Source organism: Eptatretus burgeri, unplaced genomic scaffold (genome assembly GCF_056783735.1).
Source record: "Eptatretus burgeri isolate ZD-2024b unplaced genomic scaffold, Ebu_testis_v1 Ebu_testis_scaffold_3158, whole genome shotgun sequence".
Classification (NCBI taxonomy): domain Eukaryota; kingdom Metazoa; phylum Chordata; class Myxini; order Myxiniformes; family Myxinidae; genus Eptatretus; species Eptatretus burgeri.
The window spans coordinates 264253-282500 of NW_028225106.1; the positions used below are offsets into that span (position 1 = coordinate 264253).

General features: G+C 44.7%; 2 protein-coding genes across 3 annotated transcripts in view; both read right to left on the minus strand.

Annotated features, from left to right (window-relative positions):
• LOC147006644 (uncharacterized) overlaps positions 1 to 18248 on the minus strand; it is a 205073-nt gene that overhangs the window by 1279 nt on the left and 185546 nt on the right. The window contains exons 2-5 of one of the 2 annotated variants that reach the window (XR_015054689.1): positions 17578 to 17777; positions 17191 to 17328; positions 8398 to 8597; positions 8021 to 8152 (exon numbers count right to left, since the gene is read on the minus strand). Coding sequence is in view for 1 of the 2 variants with exons in the window: in XM_085868317.1 (XP_085724443.1) it covers positions 15336 to 15397; positions 17191 to 17328; positions 17578 to 17713 (336 nt within the window). In the remaining variant the exon portion in view is untranslated. Of the gene's footprint in view, positions 1 to 8020; positions 8153 to 8397; positions 8598 to 13604; positions 15398 to 17190; positions 17329 to 17577; positions 17778 to 18248 lie in introns of those variants that run through there. The other variant, XM_085868317.1, reaches the window with a different exon arrangement.
• Positions 9902 to 13347, minus strand: LOC147006645 (uncharacterized). The gene has a single exon (XM_085868313.1). The coding sequence runs from the start codon at positions 13077 to 13079 to the stop codon at positions 12078 to 12080; it is 1002 nt and encodes a 333-aa protein (XP_085724439.1). The 5' UTR covers positions 13080 to 13347; the 3' UTR covers positions 9902 to 12077.

An 18248-nucleotide genomic window follows, 5' to 3' on the forward strand; every position in this document is an offset into this window, starting at 1 on the left:
TTGGACTGGGTTATGAACGTCAAAAATTTTATTATTCACACACATCGGGTCAGGAATCAGATAAATGAAGTTTCAGATTTTTCAGAGGATTTCAAGTCAACCAATCAAGGCTGAAAGAAGACTTCACTGATGATGTCATCATTATCAGCCTACATACCCCGTGGGAAGTTGATAACACATGCAAAGTTTTAATTATTTTCGTTGAATGGTTTCAGAAAAAAAAATTATATTCAAATTTTCCCTTCAATTGAACATGTCTGCCATACCATACCATGTGACATATTGTTACGTATTTGGAAGCCTCTTGCACACAGACAGTCAGCAGTCCCATAGTTCAGTTATTTCAATAAGTATGTGGATAGTTAGAACCCTCCCCAATGTTTAAAGGGTTGATAAGTGTCCGTGCGCTGCGGGTTTCTTTCCAGCTCGATGTTTTTCTACATCGTTAAATCTTCCTCCCAAACCACAAACTCTTCGTTCTCGCACCATCGCCATCCGTTGCCCACGTGCAACGTGTCACGTACAGGGGTGAGGTTCAATCCACCCACCGTGAGCTCGTCCAATCGACAGCGGCCGGCACGACAGCCGACCCGAGATCCCCCCACACCGCTACGAGGGTGGATGGGGAATAAGGTGCTCCCCTGGTTGTTCCGTCTGGGTTCTCAGACACGCACGGGGGAGGGTGGTCGTTACCCCCTCCCACCGGACCTCCAACACGGATGGCCACCATTTCCCCCCACCGAGCCAATCAGGAGGCTCATCACCTCAGTTCCGGCTCCGCCCCCACAAGGTGGAATGTTCCTCTCGTCCAATGAGGAGAGGCCAATGATCGCCCGACAACCCCTCGTCCAATCCGGAGGCTCATCGCCTCAGAGCGGATCCCTCCACCTCGCACGGGAGGAGGGATAAGAAAGATCGCGAGCTGTCTCCGGGGTCCTCGCTTCGTTGGTGGAGTGTCTGGTTCGGGTGTTCTTTCGGTGGTCTTCTTTTCGGTGGTTCCATGGTCCTGTGCTTGGTGGTTTGCTCAACGTGGCTTGCCTCATCCTGGTTCGCTCGACGCGGCTGGTCTCAACCTGGTTCGCTCGACGTGCCTGGTCTCATCCTGGTTCGCTCGTCTCGGCCAAACCACACGAGGCGGCCAGGTACCCGGCCAGACTCTGACTCTCAGCTCGCCTTCCCTCCCGAGCTGAAGGGCCGAATAAAGACCCTCTCGGTCCATTTCTTTTTTGGTGTGTGTTTCTGTCTGTGGCCAGTCTGTTCAGTAGAATGTGCTTTTGCTCACGGTACATTGCCTGCATTTTTATTCGTGATAACTCTGCTCTGTGTCTCCCTTCCCGATTATTGTAAATAACCCCCGAGTTAAATGTTCCAGTTCGTTGCCTGTCATTTCTTCCATTGGCCTAGCATGGTTCGGGCTTGAGAAGTAGTAAGGCCGTTTGTGCCGTAAGTTGTCGTTGGGACCGGCGTGGCTCTGGTAATTCCCGTTCGGTTACGCCGGACCCGAGTCGGTAGATGTGACTCGGTTTGGACAGAGTCGGCCGAGGGGTGGCTTCCCGGTAGCGAGACCACTTGGTTATTTAGGTATATTGGAGGTTTAGGTATATTTAGGTATATTTAGGTTTATACAATCAACCCTCCGCGACACGGTCGAAATATTGGCGACCACGGTCCTTTAAGTGACCGGTCGACTCGGAGTTATCCGGGGTGACGACCTTTAATTCCGGGTGTTCGGTAGGAGACGGCCCTATTGCCCCATCTAGCGGTCGTTCCTCGCCACCGAACCCCAGCTCACAACAATATGACGACAATGTTAACAACAAAACATTCTCCATCGGAAGTCCCTCCGATGCTTAAAAAATTTGCATCGATCGAACAAGCAGAAACAGAGAAAACAATTTTTAAAGTGAAAATATGAAGACGTGGACACATAGACAGACAGTCTAGAAACACCACACAAACTTCCAACAGGAATCATGACATAAATAAGGATCCATCACTGAACCCAACAAGGAGGTTTAGAGGTAGAACAAAAGGGCCAGCACCCACTTCTGAACAAGGCCGTAGTTGAAAATTTCAAAATGCAAAGAACCAAATTGTCCACCATCTGGATGGACGATATGGAAGCTTTTGACAGTGTTCCACATTCATGGATGATAAAATACATGAAAATATACAAATTCAATCCCAAAGTCACTTCCGGTTCCAGGTTTGGAGCGTCGAGGTCTCCTTCGGGGCACTCTGCTGACGATCTCAAAGTTAAGTTTCCGGTCGTTATCTGTCCTGTTTTAACTGTTTATTTTTCTCACCGACATGTTAATGTGTGTTCCTAGTTCGGTTTTGTTTCAAAAATCGTGCTATTTTGTGAGATTTTGTCGACGTTGTCTTACCGGATGCTTGAGGCCGAGGCTTGAGGCCTACCAGTTCCCCTCTGTGTAAGATCCTGTTTATTTGTTTTTTCTCCCCATAACCTTCAATTTATATCTTCCCCACTTTCCTAACGTCCCCCATCCCTCCCAACTAATCACTCTATTTCTTATCTTAAAACAAAAAAAAATAATAATAAAAAAAAATAAAACTGCGACCTTTCTCCCGATTCTGCTTCTTCTTCTTCTTCTTCTTCTTCTTCATTACCTCTTCTTCTTCCTCGATTTTTTCTGCAACACAAATCGCTTGGAAAACCCCAATTCAACCTCCCTCTGAGACATTACAAATTTGCTATGGCATTACAAATTAAGCTCAGGGCATCCAATTCCTTTCATCATCCTTGAGATGTCTCCACAACTTTCTCCCTCGTATCTCTCCCTGGTTAATCCAACCTCCGGTATGACAGACCTGAGCCTCGTCCTGGTGGAGGAGTTGCTCTCTTCATCAAAGACTCTATTCCTCACTCTCCATGCACTGCCCTCACTCCCCCCTGACAACAGTTTCCCCTCCACTCCCACCTCATGTATATATGTGTGTTGTTCCGTCCACCAAACAGTGATGACTCCATTTACAACTCACTCTCCGAAAACATGCACCAACGTCTATTCTCTCATCCCAACTCTCTCTTCCTCATATGTGGTGACTTCAACTGCCATCATGCCACTTGGTTGGGTGTGGGTACCTCCGTCACCTGCCAGGATACTTCAGAAAAAGACTTCTGCGACTCATTGGGACTGACTCAATCGGTCAACTTCCCAACCGGGATCTCAACCAATGGGCGTCCATCTCTTCGGGATCTGATTTCGAGCAATTTCCCTGAAAATATCTGTTCTTTTTCCGTCGCTCCAACCGGTTCATCTGACCACATGCTTGTCAATGTTCTGTGGTTCTCTAATTACAGCCAGACATCTCGCTCTACTTCCTCTCCTGTTCTCTCATCTCTCATCTGCTCTTCCTGTCCAGGCTGGAGTTCCTCAAGGTAGCGTTCTGGGCCCTGTTCTTTTTCTGATTTTCATCAATGATCTCTCCGACTCTCTGTAAAATCCTCTTTATCTCTTTGCTGATGACTCCACCCTCTGCCGTACCATCTGTCATCCCTCAGACTGGCAAGCAGCAGGTTCTTCGCTCTCTGCAGATCTGGATAAAAATCACAAACTGCTCCAACACGTGAAACATGTCTTTCAACCCTGACAAATCTCACATTCTCACGATTCCTCTCCGAAAGGACAGTCTGGAACAACCCCCCCCCCCCCCACACCAAATCTACTTTCTTAACAATCATCTTTAAGAAGTCCTTTCACTCAAGCTTCTGGGTCTCACTATCTGCCATAATTTTTCCAGGGAAATCCACATTTCCAAACTGGCCTCCAAAGCCAGTCGCCGACTGGGCATCCTCCGTTGTGCAAAGTCCTTCCTCGGCCCACCTGAGCTCCTGACCACATGCAAAGCTATCGTTTGCAGCCAGATGGAGTACTGCTCTCCTCTCTGGGCTAATGCTCCCGCCTCTCACATTTCTCGGCTTCACGCTGTGGAAACCAAGGCATTTAGGATCATTGGCATCTCCCGCGGTGAGGCTGAGTATTTGGGCCTCTCACTCAATCACCGCAGGCAGATCAGTGGTCTTTCAGTCTTCTACCGTCGCCTCTCCAGTCTCGCCAACCCGCTTAATCGACGATTTGCACCCCCCCACCCCCACCCCATATTTCCGTAAGGCGCTCAAGGACCGCCAACAACCCCTTTCTGGAAAAACTGCCCAAACCAAGAATCACTGCTCACCTTCACTCTTTCATTCCTCTTTTTTCCCGCCTTTGGAACAAACTCCCGCACTCTCTTCAATCCCAAACTTCCCTCCAGGTATTCAAAACAGCTGTCCACCACCACCTCTTATCTTCCCCCATCCAAAACCACGATCTTTTCTACCCCCGTTAATCCACCCCAACCCCACCTCCTTCAAATTCCCTACTTTCCTTCCTGAAAGTCCCTGTCGTGTCCATCTTGTATACCCCGTGTTCCCCACCCCATCCCTCACCCTACCAGGGATCTCCGAATGTCTCTGTTCCCCATTGTTTTGTCTTTCCTCTTCCTGCCCCCTTGTTGTGCGTTGTGTGTTCGCTCTCATTCGAGTCTCGATAATGTGTACAAAAAAACAAACTTGATTGGAGTCCACCAGTGGCCAATTCAAATGATTGGACATGATTTTGAAAAAGAAACACACCTTTCCAGATGAGGACCCACAGTTGACAGTGTCAGAGCAGAAACTCTTCCATGAAGTCGAAGGAACTGTCCGTTTAACTCCGAGATAAAATTGTGAGGAAGCGTAGATCTGGGGAAGGGTATGAAAAAATTTCTAGTGTTGAAAGGTCCCAAGAGCACAGTGAGCTCCATCATAAGAAAATGGAAGAATGTGAACTACCCAGACTCTTCGTCGAGTTGGCCGTCCGAACAAACTGAGCAACCGGACAAGAAGGACCTTTGTCAGGGAGGTAAAGAAGAACCAAACGACCACTCTCACAGAACTACAGAGATCTTTTACTGAGATGGGAGGACCTGCCGGAAGGACAATTATGTATGCAGCACTTCAAAAACTCGGGTTTATGGGAGAATGGCAAGACGGAAGCCATTCCTGAGAAAAAAAAAACACGTGACAGCACGTCTTGAGTTTGTAAAAAGTCACGTGAAAGACTTTGAGAGCAAGAGGCAAAACGTTCTGTGGTCTGATGAGACGAAAATGGAACTCTTTGGTCTGAATGCAAAGCACTACATCTGGCAATAACTGAGCACAGCTCCTCACCCATCCAAAACCATCCCTACCGTGAAGCATGGTGGTGGCGGCATCATGTGATGGGGATGCTTTTCAGCGGCAGGGTCTGGAAGACTTGCAAGGATTGAGGGAACAATAAATGGAGCCAAATACAAGCAAGTCCTTGAGGAGTTGGCTGTCTGATGTTGGCTTCAAGAAAGGTTGCCGAGCTTTGGATCCGAGAGTCCTGAGTTCAAATCCCACTCAGCTGTTGAATTAATTCCAGGTGGGGTTAACTCGGCCTGTCATCCTTCCGAGGTCGGTAAAGTGAGTGCCAGCATGCTGGTACACTGTGTCGGAGTGGAGGAGTACAGGATTGTCCCCAAGAGAAAAGTAGACTGCTGAAGCAGCACCAACACTCTGCACAGAGTACTGTCCCAATATCCTCCTCCTTGAGGAGAACCTGCTTCAGAGTGCAAAAGACCTTCGAATGCGGCGAAGATTTACGTTCCAACGGGACAATTTCCCGTTGTAAGCTTTTCAGATTTCATTAATTTGTAAAAATTTGTAAAAAAAAAAATTGTAAAAAACATTTTCCCTTTGTCATTAGGGGGTATTTTGTATTGATCAGTGACAAAACATTTAAATTTAATCCATTTTGAAGTCAGGCTGAAACACAACAAAATGTGAAAAAGTCGGGGGTGTGAATACTTGCTGAAGGCATTGCAGGTTTCACCATGAAAACACCACAAAGGGCACATTGGTGTCTTTATTTCCATTCTGCCGTGACATCCTCCGGGTGGGTAACTTGTGCACTCGCTTCGGGGCATCGAGGTGGAGACGGAACACTGTTGTTTGTGTCCTTTATAACATCCTTAAAACAGTAAGTTTCCTATTTGGAATTATTTTCAATTTTGTTTCAATTTTTCAGGCAGATTAAAACTATTATCTTCCTCCTCTCCGTGCATGTGTGATCGGGACGGATTCATCGCCAAAGTATTGATAAACTACAGGTTTGTTTTCCGATTAATGTTCAAAATATAACTTTCAACTGAAATGGAGTTGTTCCTCGAACATAATCTGATGTTTGTCGACAGACTGACGGACAGACAAAGTGAACAAACTGCTTAACTCCACCTTTCACTTAATGTGCGTAAAGGAGAAGTACCCGTCGCTTCGCTGACGAATTTAATCAAACGACGACACGTTGTACTTACAAACATTCTGCTCCACTCACTCTATAATTTTACCGGGGTCATCTTCCCTCTGCTTGGAAGTCAGCTGACATCATCTTCATGAACCATCCTTGCTGCTTACATCTGTATATGGCGTGAGCAAAAATACCTCCACTTCGATGAAAGCGTCATTGTTGTTTGCTTTGGTTTGAACCTATGCTTGAAATGAGTGAAATGAAACATTGCCCTACCTTCTCTTCCCCTCAAGCTGCCTTCCCCCTTCACGATGCCCCTCCCCCCTCATGATGCCACTCCTCCCTCGCCTTCCCATCCCCTTGTGCCGCCTCCCACTCCCTCAACAGCAATGAATCACCAGATCACGGCAGGATAGCCGAGAGGTACGCATGCTCGCTCTCAGCGGTCTCGCCTGGGTTTGAATCCCGACCCAGCTACAAACTGTCATCCCGGTGTTTCACAGTCAGGGTGATTCATAAATGTGTGTGTTGTCTCCCAGATGGGTGTTAAACTCAGCGTCACATCTGCCAAGAACCTCCCTCCTCTCCCCCTCCACACTTTCCCGCCTGTCCTCTCTCTGCCTTCTCGCTCTGCCTCTGTCTCTCCTCACCCGATCCCTCTCCCTCCTATCCCTCTATCCTTCACCTCCCTCCTCTCTCCCTCTTCCCCTCTAACGTCCATCCTCTCTCCCTCTTCCCCTCTCACCTCCATCCTCTCTTATATCCTTCCCATCCCTGCTTTCCCTCGTCCCTTCCTCCTTTCCCTCGTCCCCTCCCTCCCCTCCCTCTTCCCTTGAATATTCCCATTCGTGAAGCGACACGTAGTATTTGCTCGTAAACAAGTAAACAAACATGAATAAAGCTATATATTTTACATTTTCACACTTTCCTCAATTAAAAGAGGTTATGATTAACTATAAATTATTGAATTAGTCAGGTGCTCATGAGAGTTCAAGTCCCTGACTCTTTGTGATGGGTAATATTGTTAAACGTATCCATTATGATCCATCCATGAAGACCACACTCTGTACAGAGAGAGCATCAGTGCTGCGACAGCAGTCTCCTGCGTTATTAGACACAATCCTGGACACGTGACCACTTTGATACAGGATCCTCAAACGGCTCCATCATCCCAGCAAGCTGGTATCACTTTGCCAACCTCAGAAGGATGACAAGCTGAGTCAACCCCACCTGGTATTAATTCAACAGCCAAGTGGGATTTGAACTCAGGACCCAAGTAAACCAAACCCACCATCCCAACCATTAAACCAACACCAGGTATACCTTTATAATTTAACAAAACAGATAAACAGAGTCGGAACAAACATACCAATCCCATGACAATGGTTTCATAACAGTTCTCACAGCAGGTCAAAGGTCGAGGTCACAGCTTCAGGCTAAAATTTCGTGAAAAATGATTTTTGGGTCAAACTTTGACCTTGAACTTGTGACTTCCATCCATCGAGCAGAATTAATTAGTTTCCTGGTAAACTCTCACCAACTCTGCTTCACAAACAGCCGACTGGTTTCGTGGTTACTAAGTTCACCCTTCACATGTTTAAATATAATATTGAACATAATTTGGCCTCAAATAAGGTTGGGACAGGACGAGCTATAAACTCCCAACCTGGTGATGCACAGGGAAGGTGTTGCATCAGTGAGCATACCTTCTTCTGAAAGCAAAAGTAAGTCTCTTGTCTTCTCATCCAGTGATTCCTCGAGGACAGTAAAGATGCCACTGCAGTCCTCAACAACAGGCCATTGTGTGCCGGTGCAGAGGTCCATCACAAGTAAATCATCTGATTTGTTGCAAACGAGATTAAAGAGGAATCAAATGATGAATGAAATGATGAGGTATAAAATGATGTCATACATGTACAAGAGGGAGGGAAACATGTCATGGATGGGATTTCCATTCACAGTTCAATTCCGGCTCCACACCAGACATTGTGACATTCACTAAATCAATAAGTTCCTGTGTTAGTACACAGCACGGATCAGCACGGGAAACACAAGTTCTCGGTACGGAGTGAACGTCACGTACCGGGTCTGGACTCCTTGTCCTCGGGTTAACCGTCCATGGACCCGCGGTCTTCCGGAGAACCTCCCGGACCGACCACGTATCCTCCATCGGAGCCGCTCATGGATCCCGGAGTGTTCTCTCTGAGATCTCGGGTCATGGTGGACCGCACGTCGTGTCGGGTGAAGGACGGTACGCTATGGTAACCGAGTGAAGAGCGCGAGCTGTTTGGGGAAAAAGCGAACCGGGAGATCGCGGTGTCTGATTGGTTCCCGCTACATCACGTGTCCATGATTTAAAATAAATACAAAGATTGAACGTTTCGTTTTAACGGATTGTTTGTTTCACATTGTGTTGTGAAAGTGGAAAATCGAGTCCGAGTTCGTCGATGATTATTCCCTCGATACGAATCAACGTTCTTTATTTTCTGTTTTTGTATTTATCGACAATCTTCCCTCCATAACGGAGTTATATGTGGGTATGTGGGTATGTTGGTATGTAGGTATGTGGGAATGTATTGTTGCAGCCACGGGTACCGCGGCACCAGCTTGTCACTCAGGGGGATTAATCCCCAGTTGTCCTCGGTCGAGCCGGACCTGGGGCCATCGCTCACAATTAACGTTGTGGTTCGGTGGGTTGTTTTAAACCACGAACTCCACCCAGTTAACCACGAGTTCCGATGACCACTGTCCAATTATTCCGTTTAACTCGAGGTCACGTGGTTACCTGAGCGGGGAGCGTGCCCTCGGCAAAACATCAATGTTATCTCTTGATCTCTTTGACAATTACAAACCAATGGAAGGAAAGGACAAACACGGACAGGTTGGAAATTGACAAATTATTTATTTGTAATAAAATTAATAAATTAAATGAACTTCTTATTTTCTGAGGTAAATAAATAAAGAATAAATTTCAAAGCAAAATCAATCAAAATTCCAGAAAAGAGAAAAAGTGCAGATGCTTATCGGGGGGGGGGGAAGAATCGTTCCAAACCCCTTTTTCCCCCGGGCGTCCCGGGTTCCAAGCCCATTTTTCCCCCCGGGGCTCCCGGGTTCCAAGGCCCTTTTTCCCCCCGGGGGTCCCAGGTTCCAAACCGCTTTCTCCCCTTGGGTTCAAAACCCCTTTCTCCCCCCCCGGGTTCAAAACCCCTTTCTCCCCTCAGGGGGTCCCGGGTTCAAAACCCCTTTCTCCCCCCGGGGGACTCCGGGTTCAAAAGAAGCCATGTGTGATCCATCCCAGCACCAAAAAGGCTGCAGTATTGACGCAGTTCTGTCTCGACGATGATCAAAACATCGTTGGATGATCTCACCCCCTCTGAAAACTCCGATAAACCTTAAGTTCATAAATATTCCTTATCCCTTCAAAATTAAGCTGACCTCCAGATGGCTGCTGCAACAAAGCTGTGAGTGATTCTTCCCTGAACCCTCAACATGTCAGTGATGGAGTCAGCATGTTTGGAGGATAAACAGACCTCGTCTCACTGAAAACTTCATAAGAATTCAAAGTTTCTAAGAACTGCAGAGTCGGGGAAAGAGTGGATTACTTGTGTTACCCCGATTCTCCATATCCATGTTCGGATTTGTTTTTACTGTTTCAATTGACTCAAATGTACAGGAGGAATTGAGAATTTCTTTGACACACACTTGGAACAAGATCACCGTTAGATACAGTAATATTGCATATTGTACACAGAAGACCCCAAAAATTCCCAAAAACCAACAAAAACTTTTCCAATCATTGAATTCTATCTTTTTTTGAGACACTCGTGGGAGACCTTGAACACAGAAAAGACCCGAACACAACAGAATAAAAAGAACATCGTTGAAGGGGGGGTGGAGGCAGGACACAACTATAACAGCATAGAGGAACAATGGAGGGTCACTTGGATAAAGAATGGGCATGGGGAAGAATAAGATCATAGGGAGGTGTGTGGACAAAGAGGTGAACAAGCTGAATGCAAGCTCAAACACAGCAAGAGGAGGAAAGGAAAACTGGAATAGCATAAGAAAAGGATGGTGAGGAATAAGGGGGGAAAGCACATTAATCTGGAAAGGAAGAGGTCGGTTTGTGGAGGGATTTTATTTTGGAGAGGGCTTGGGGAGGAAAGGAAGGCTTGGAGAGAGGGAAAATATCATGAGAATGGATTGGGGAGGGGGAGTGTTTGTGAACAGCCATATTGAATACGGAAGAGTCAGGTTGATCAGTCTGAAGAATTTGGTTCCACAGGCTGGAGAAAGGAGTAAGAAATGAGTGGATGTGAACAAAGAACCTGAATTTTGGGAGTTTCAACAGAAGTTAGTTACTGGAAGACCGAGAAAGCCCTTTGCAGCAAAATTTCGGAATGGGGGTGCAGAGCAAAGCAGAGGGGTGCAGGACCAGAAAGGAACTTGGAGAAGATAAAGAGACCACCGGTGTGAGAGGAAGAGACCCACAGATTCAGCTTCATCGTGGGAGATTCCAATGATTGTGACGGACTTGGTTTCTTTGGCATCAAGAAGTGCAATGTAAAGCAAAGGTGCCAAATTTAATGACTTATTATGACGTCAATGTGTAAAATCATTCATCAAATTACATTTAAAACGTTATGACAGAGAAGTACATTAGATGCGCAACATCCCATCGTGCTGGGAAAGAAAATCAACGAACAAACAATCAAATCAAGCTGAGAAGTACAAACACCAATACAAGCACCAGAAATTGGGAATCCCATGGACAATCCTGAACACTATTTCCACGACGACTGCAACTACAACCACATCTACTCCGACCACAACTGATCAGCATGCCCAGCTCAGGGGTGAAGTGATACACTTTTGTGGATTGATCCTTTTACAAGTCGTTCCCTTGGGACAAGGGAGCCTTGGCAGACATTTTGGAATTCTTTGTCCGTGGTGCCAAAGATTTTTCACGAAATCCCAAAGACCCACATTCTATTCACTACCGATTGGAATGCAGCGATATTCCCGAATTTCCACGCAAAACGTTTTTATGAAGTCAAGAAGATAATGAAACATCAAATGGAAATCTCCATCTGAATTTGGATCAACAATTATGCCGTGAAGTGATGATGTAATCGTGACACAGGCGATCCCTCAAGGTATTTCTTTTCGATGTTTAGTTATTCCTTTTTCAGGATTTCAAACCCGTCCAGATCCTTGTTCTGCTCTTTTCTCTTCTCATAAATTGCTTTGGATAATTGTTCTTGTTTTTATATTGTCACAGAATATGAACTTTTTTATATTTAATTAATTTTCTAAAATTTGTAGAATTTGTTTTTTCATTTGGAAGTTGTAAGTTGCAATGTGTAAATAAAGGTGTAAAAAGTCAGATTTAGTGGATTTAATACCAGGTGAAAAGGCATCAAAAGGTGAAAATTTTTAAATGTGGTGAAAACTTTCTGTAGACACTGTATTCTGACTCGTTCTCCATCCCAGTGAACATGACGTCTTCCAAGCCACTGCAAAGTGCCTTCTTTCTCTCTCCCCAACTCTTTCCAGATCTTGTGACAATCTTCCTGCTCTTTTATCGTTCTCCCAGTTGTCGGTGTATATTTGTTGATGTATCTTTTTATATTTTTAATTTCTCTTCTTCGCAATCGATGGCGCTGCATTTGCTTCAATTATTTTGCTTTGATGTATTATTTGGTGTCGAGATGTAGATGATGGAATATTAAACGCTTTGTTACACACAGAACAATTGAAGGGTTATTCTCCGGTGTGTATTTTTTGATGTTTACGAAAGTTACATAATTGATTGAACGCTTTGTTGCACACAGAACACTTGTAGTGTTTCTCTCTGGTGTGTATTCTTTGATGTCTAAGTGCAGTTGATGGATCAGAAAACGCTTTTTCACACACAGAACAATTGAAGGGTTTCTCTCCGGTGTGTATTCTTTGATGTCTATGTGCAGTTGATGAATCAGTAAACGCTTTTTCACACAGAGAACAATTGTAAGGTTTCTCTCCGTTGTGTATTCTTTGATGCCTCTGTAAGTTCCATGCGTGATTAAACGCTTTGTTACACACAGGACACTTGTAGGGTTTCTCTCCGGTGTGTGTTCTTTGATGTGCCGATGCAGTTTGTGAACGAGAAAACACTTTGTCACACACAAAACACTTGTAGTGTTTCTCTCCGGTGTGTATTCTTTGATGTCTAGATGCAGATGATGGATGATTAAACGCTTTGTTGCACACAATGCAATTGAAGGGTTTCTCTCCGGTGTGAATTCTTTGATGTGCCGATGCAGTTTGTGAACGAGAAAACACTTTGTCACACACAAAACACTTGTAGTGTTTCTCTCCGGTGTGTATTCTTTGATGTCTAGATGCAGATGATGGATGACGAAACGCTTTGTTGCACACAGTACAATTGAAGGGTTTCTCTCCGGTGTGTATTCTTTGATGTATCAATGCAGTTGATGGATTAGCAAAGGCCTTGTCACACACAGAACAATTGTAGGGTTTCTTCCTGTTGTGCAATATCTGGTGCTCATGCAAGTGTGATGACTGATTAAACGCTTTGTCACACACAGAACACTTGTGGGGTTTTTCCCCTGAATGTATTTTTTGATGACGATATAAATTTGATGAAGAACAGAAAGACTTCCTGCATGGTGAACACTTGTAGGATTTCTCACCGGTGTGCAACCTTTGATGTGTCAACAGATATGAAGAAGAAGCAAATCCTTTATGACACAGAGTGCACATGTATGACGTCTCACCTGTGCATATTTCAATACATCCTTTTAACCACGATGAGGTGACGTCTTTGTTTGTAACAGCAAAATTGTTTGTCTTCTCACTTCTTTGTCTCTCCTGTTGCAAGACATTGATCCACCTGTCACAGTTGTTGTTTGTTGACACATCCCGAAATTTGTCAACATCCTGAGAAAAAGTCTTTGTCAGATGATGATCGAAAGAAGCTTCTCTGTCCAATGATGAGGAACAGTTGACACTTGAAGACGTTTCAAATTTTTTCTCTGAAAATTAAGAATTGAGCAAAAACAAAAATAAATCACTTTTGCAACTTGAACAGCACTCGTCGAGCACATCGTCTCACCTTGCACGTTCATTCTGAACATAATTACCATTATTAACTGAATGCCCCACTACTATCATGGCCCACATGCTCGTATCATCCATGCACCCCATTATATCACATTGTTTCTTTGAATGGGATATGAACGTCAAAAATTTAATTATGCACTCAAGTCTGGTCATAGATCAGATAAATGAAGTTTCAGATTTTTCAGAGAAGGATTTCAAGTCAACCAATCATGGCTGGAAGAAGACTTCACTGATGACGTCATCATTATCACCCGATACACCCCATGAGGAGTTGATAACATATGCAAAGTTTCAATTGTTTTCGTTGAGTGGTTTCAGAAAAAAAAATGATATTCAAATTTTCCCTTTAATTAAATGTGGCTGCCATACCATGTGACATATGACGACAATGTTAACAATAAAAACATTCTCCATCGGGAGTTCCTCCTCTGTTTAAAATTTTGCATCGATCGGACAAGCGGAAACAGAGAAATCAATTTTTAAAGTGAAAATATGAAGATGTGGACACATACACACACACACACATACACACACACACACACACACACACGTACACAGACACACCAAACACATTGGACAAATATAACAGTTCAGGAAAGGAAAGAGAAACACAAAACGAAAGAAGAGAATGAAAAAAATAAAAACAAACACAAAATTGGAGACAAAGACCTCGAGTGCTTGGGTGTTGAAAACAAACTAAATCTGGAAATGATAGTAAGAAAGATTAAAAAAAAAATACACCACCGTATGAGGAAGGAAACAACAGGAGAAAACAAAACCACATGATATTTGAGAGTAACCCGAAGAGAATCTTCCACGAATTAGGGAAACAAAAGCAGAATGTGTCAACTTCCCCTGAAAAACAAAAGATGGGGAAACATTCTGGAAAGGAATTCTTGCAGATCGAAAGGAGCACAACAAGGAAGGAGAATGGATCGTGGACTTGGAAAAGAAGAAGCACCATGAAGGTGGAGGAAATGTGCCCAGTGATTATAATTGATGAAGACATAAATAATTAAAAACAACTTCAAAAAATGCCACCAATCTTTAAAATCCAGGCCCAGACGGAATTCCAAACTTCTGGTTGAAACAACTTGATGCTCCCCACAATCACGACACCAGGACATTCAAACAACTGATCCAAGAGGAAAAGGAAGTGCATGAGTGGTTTGGAGAAGGAAACACATTTCTCATCAAAAAACTCTGAAGAAACCCAACTTCCTCACAAATACCGGCCAATAATATGTCCACGAACAACATACAAACTTCTCACAGGAATCATGACAGAAATAATGTTCCATCACTGAACCCAACTTGGAGGTTTAGAGGGAGAACAAAAGGGCCACCACCCACGACTGAACAAGGCCGTACTTGGAAATTTCAAAATGCGAAGAACCAAATTGTCCACCACCTGGATGGACTATAAGGAAGCTTTCGACAGTGCTCCACATTCATGGATGATAAAATGCATGTAAATATACAAAATCAATTCCCAACTATCACAAAATCAATCCCAAAATCAATCCCAAAACGGAGGAGGCAAAGGAGAGAAAGCTTGTCTCTCCTGAACTGCTCAATTTAATGTGGTGCAAGAAAGGCACATTCTCTGAATTTCATGTGACAAAATTAATTTTAAAACTTACTCAAACAGTAAAGGAGGAATCTGGAGACCACGGTATGCTGAGAGTGGGATACTTCAGCAACCACATTCCCTGACGACAAAGAACCAACTTCACCCTGCTGTATGTTAGTTGCTCTCATCAACTGGTCGGTCGACTCGTCAAATCTACTTCCCTGCTGTTGTCTTGGAGATGACTTCAAATCAGGCATCTCCTTGCTGGCCTTATCGAAAAGCCAGCCTGCCCGTTCCTCCACTCTCTCCTCACATGCTTCCAGTCACGTATTCTCCTTCATAGCTTGGAGAACCCCAATACAACCTCCCTCTGAGACAGCTTGATCTGTGGACACAGGGTTGTTCTCCATGTGGGGGTGTCACAAAGCTTTCACCCCCTGAGGACTTTTGCGACACAATTGGCCTGTCGGATTCATCCGATGTGAAACCACTGGACAAAATCTTTTGAACATGATCACAGCCAACCTTTCACCTCTTTATAACCTGCTGTGGTATATTTTACAAACTGGTTACCTGAGATAAGTTGTCAACTTAAGAGTCGTGAGTGAACGACTCTGATCCACACAACTTAATTTTTGTCACTGATCCACACAAAATACCCCATCATGACAAACTGAAAACATTTTTTGTAAATTTTTACAAAAAAAAACTGAAATGTCTTAACATTAAGTATTCAACCCCTTTGCTATGGCATTCCAAATTGAGCTCAGGGCATACAATTTCCTTTGATTATCCTTGAGATGTCTCCAGAACTTACTCCCTCGTATCTCTCCCTGGATAATCCCTCCTATGGAATGACAGACCTGAGCCTGGTCCTGGTGGAGGAGTTGCTCTCTTCATCAAGCACTCCATTCCTCACTCTCCATGCACTGACCTCACTCCCCCACACCCCCCAGGAATACCTCTGACCATGGCTTCCCCTCCACTCCCACCTCATGTGTTTATGTGTGTTGTTCCGTCCACCAAAACAGTGATGACTCCATTTACACCGCACTCTCTGAAAATATGGACCAACTTAAATCCTCTCATCCCAACTCTCTCTTCCTCATATGTGGTGACTTGAACTGCAATCATGCCAGTTGGTTGGGTGTGGGTACCTCCGTCACCTTCCATGATACTTCAGAAAAAGACTTCTGCGATTCATTGAGACTGACTCAATCGGTCAACTTCACAACCGGGATCTCAACCAATGGGACTCAATCTCTTCTGAATCTGATTTCGACCATTTTCCCGTAAAATATTTGTTGTTTTTCCACCGCTCCAATCTGTTCATCTGACCACATGCTTGTCAATGTTCTGTGGTTCTCTAATGACAGCCAGAAATCTGGCTCTACTTCCTCTCCTGTTGCAGTCAAGATGTTTCCCAAAATGGACTTCTCTCATCCGCTCTTCCTGTCCAGGCTGGAGTTGCTCAAGGTCGCGGTGTGGAATGTTGTTAAACTTGTCCTTTATGATCCATCCATGAAGACCACACTCTGTACAGAGAGAGCATCAGTGCTGCGACAGCAGTTACCTGGGATATTGGACACAATCCTGGACAGGTGTCCACTCTGACACAGGATACTCAAACGGCTCAATCATCCCAGCCAGCTGGTATCACTTTGCCAACCTCAGAAGGATGACAAGCTGAGTCAACCCCACCTGGTATTCATTCAACAGCCAAGTGGGATTTGAACTCAGGACCCAAGTAAACCAAGTCCAACACCCAAACCATTGAGTAAACACCAGGTATACCTTTATGATATTTTACCAAAACAAATAAACAGAGTCGGTACAAACATACCTATCCCGTGACAATGGTTTCATAACAGTTCTTACAGCCGGTCAAATGTCGAGGCAACAGCTTCAGGTCAAAATTTCGTGAAAAATGATTTTTTGGGTCAAACTTTGACCTTGAACTTGTGACTTCCATCCATCGAGCATAATTAATTAGTTTCCTGGTAAACTCTCACCAACTCTGCTTTACAAACAACCGACCGGTTCAGTGGTAACTTCGTTCACCCTTCACATGTTTAAACATATTGAACATAATTTGGCCTCAAATAAGGTTGTTACAGGACGAGCTATAAACTCCCAACCTGGTGATGCACAGGGAAGGTGTTGCATCAGTGAGCATACCTTCCTCTGAAAGCAAAGGTAAGTCTCTTGTCTTCTCATTCAGTGATTTCTTAAGGACGGTAGAGATGCCACTGCAGTCCTCAAGAACAGGCCACTGTGTGCCGGTGCAGATGTCCATCACCACAAGTAAATCTTCATCTGATTTGTTGTAAACGAGATTAAAGAGGAATCGAATTATGAATGAAGTGATGAGGTATAAAATGATGTCATACATGTAGAAGAGGGAGCGGGAGGGTAACATGTCATGGATGGGATTTCCATTCACAGTTCAATTCCGGCTCCGCTCCAGACATCGTGACATTCACTAAATCAATGAGTTCCTGTGTTAGAACACAGCACGAATCAGCACGGGAAACAAGTTCTCGATACGAAGTGAACGTAACGTACCGGGTCTGGACCCCTTGTCCTCGTTTGATCCGACCATGGACCCGCGGTCTTCCGGAGAACCTCCCGGACCGACCACGTATCCTCCATCTGAGCCGCTCGTGGATCCCGGGGTGTTCTCTCTGAGATCTCGGGTCATGGTGGACCGCACGTCGTGTCGGGTGAAGGACGGTACGCTGTGGTAACCGAGTGAAGAGCGCGAGCTGTTTGGGGAAAAAGCGAACCGGGAGATCGCGGTGTCTGATTGGTTCCCGCCACATCACGTGTCCATGATTTAAAATAAATACAAAGATTGAACGTTTCGTTTTAACGGATTGTTTGTGTTTCAGATTGTGTTGTGAAAGTGAAAAATCGAGTCCGAGTTCGTCGATGATTATTCCCTCGATACGAATCAACGTTCTTTATTTTCTGTTTTTGTATTTATCGACAATCTTCCCTCCATAACGGAGTTTTATGTGGGTATGTGGGAATGTGGGTATGTCAATATGTGGGTATGTAGGTATGTGGGAATGTCGGTATGTGGGAATGTGGGTAAGTAGGTATGTGGGAATGTGGGAATGTGGTATGTGGGAATGAGGGAATCTGGGTATGTGGGAATGTGGGTATGTCGGTATGTGGGTATGTAGGTATGTGGGAATGTCGGTATGTGGGAATGTGGGTAAGTAGGTATGTGG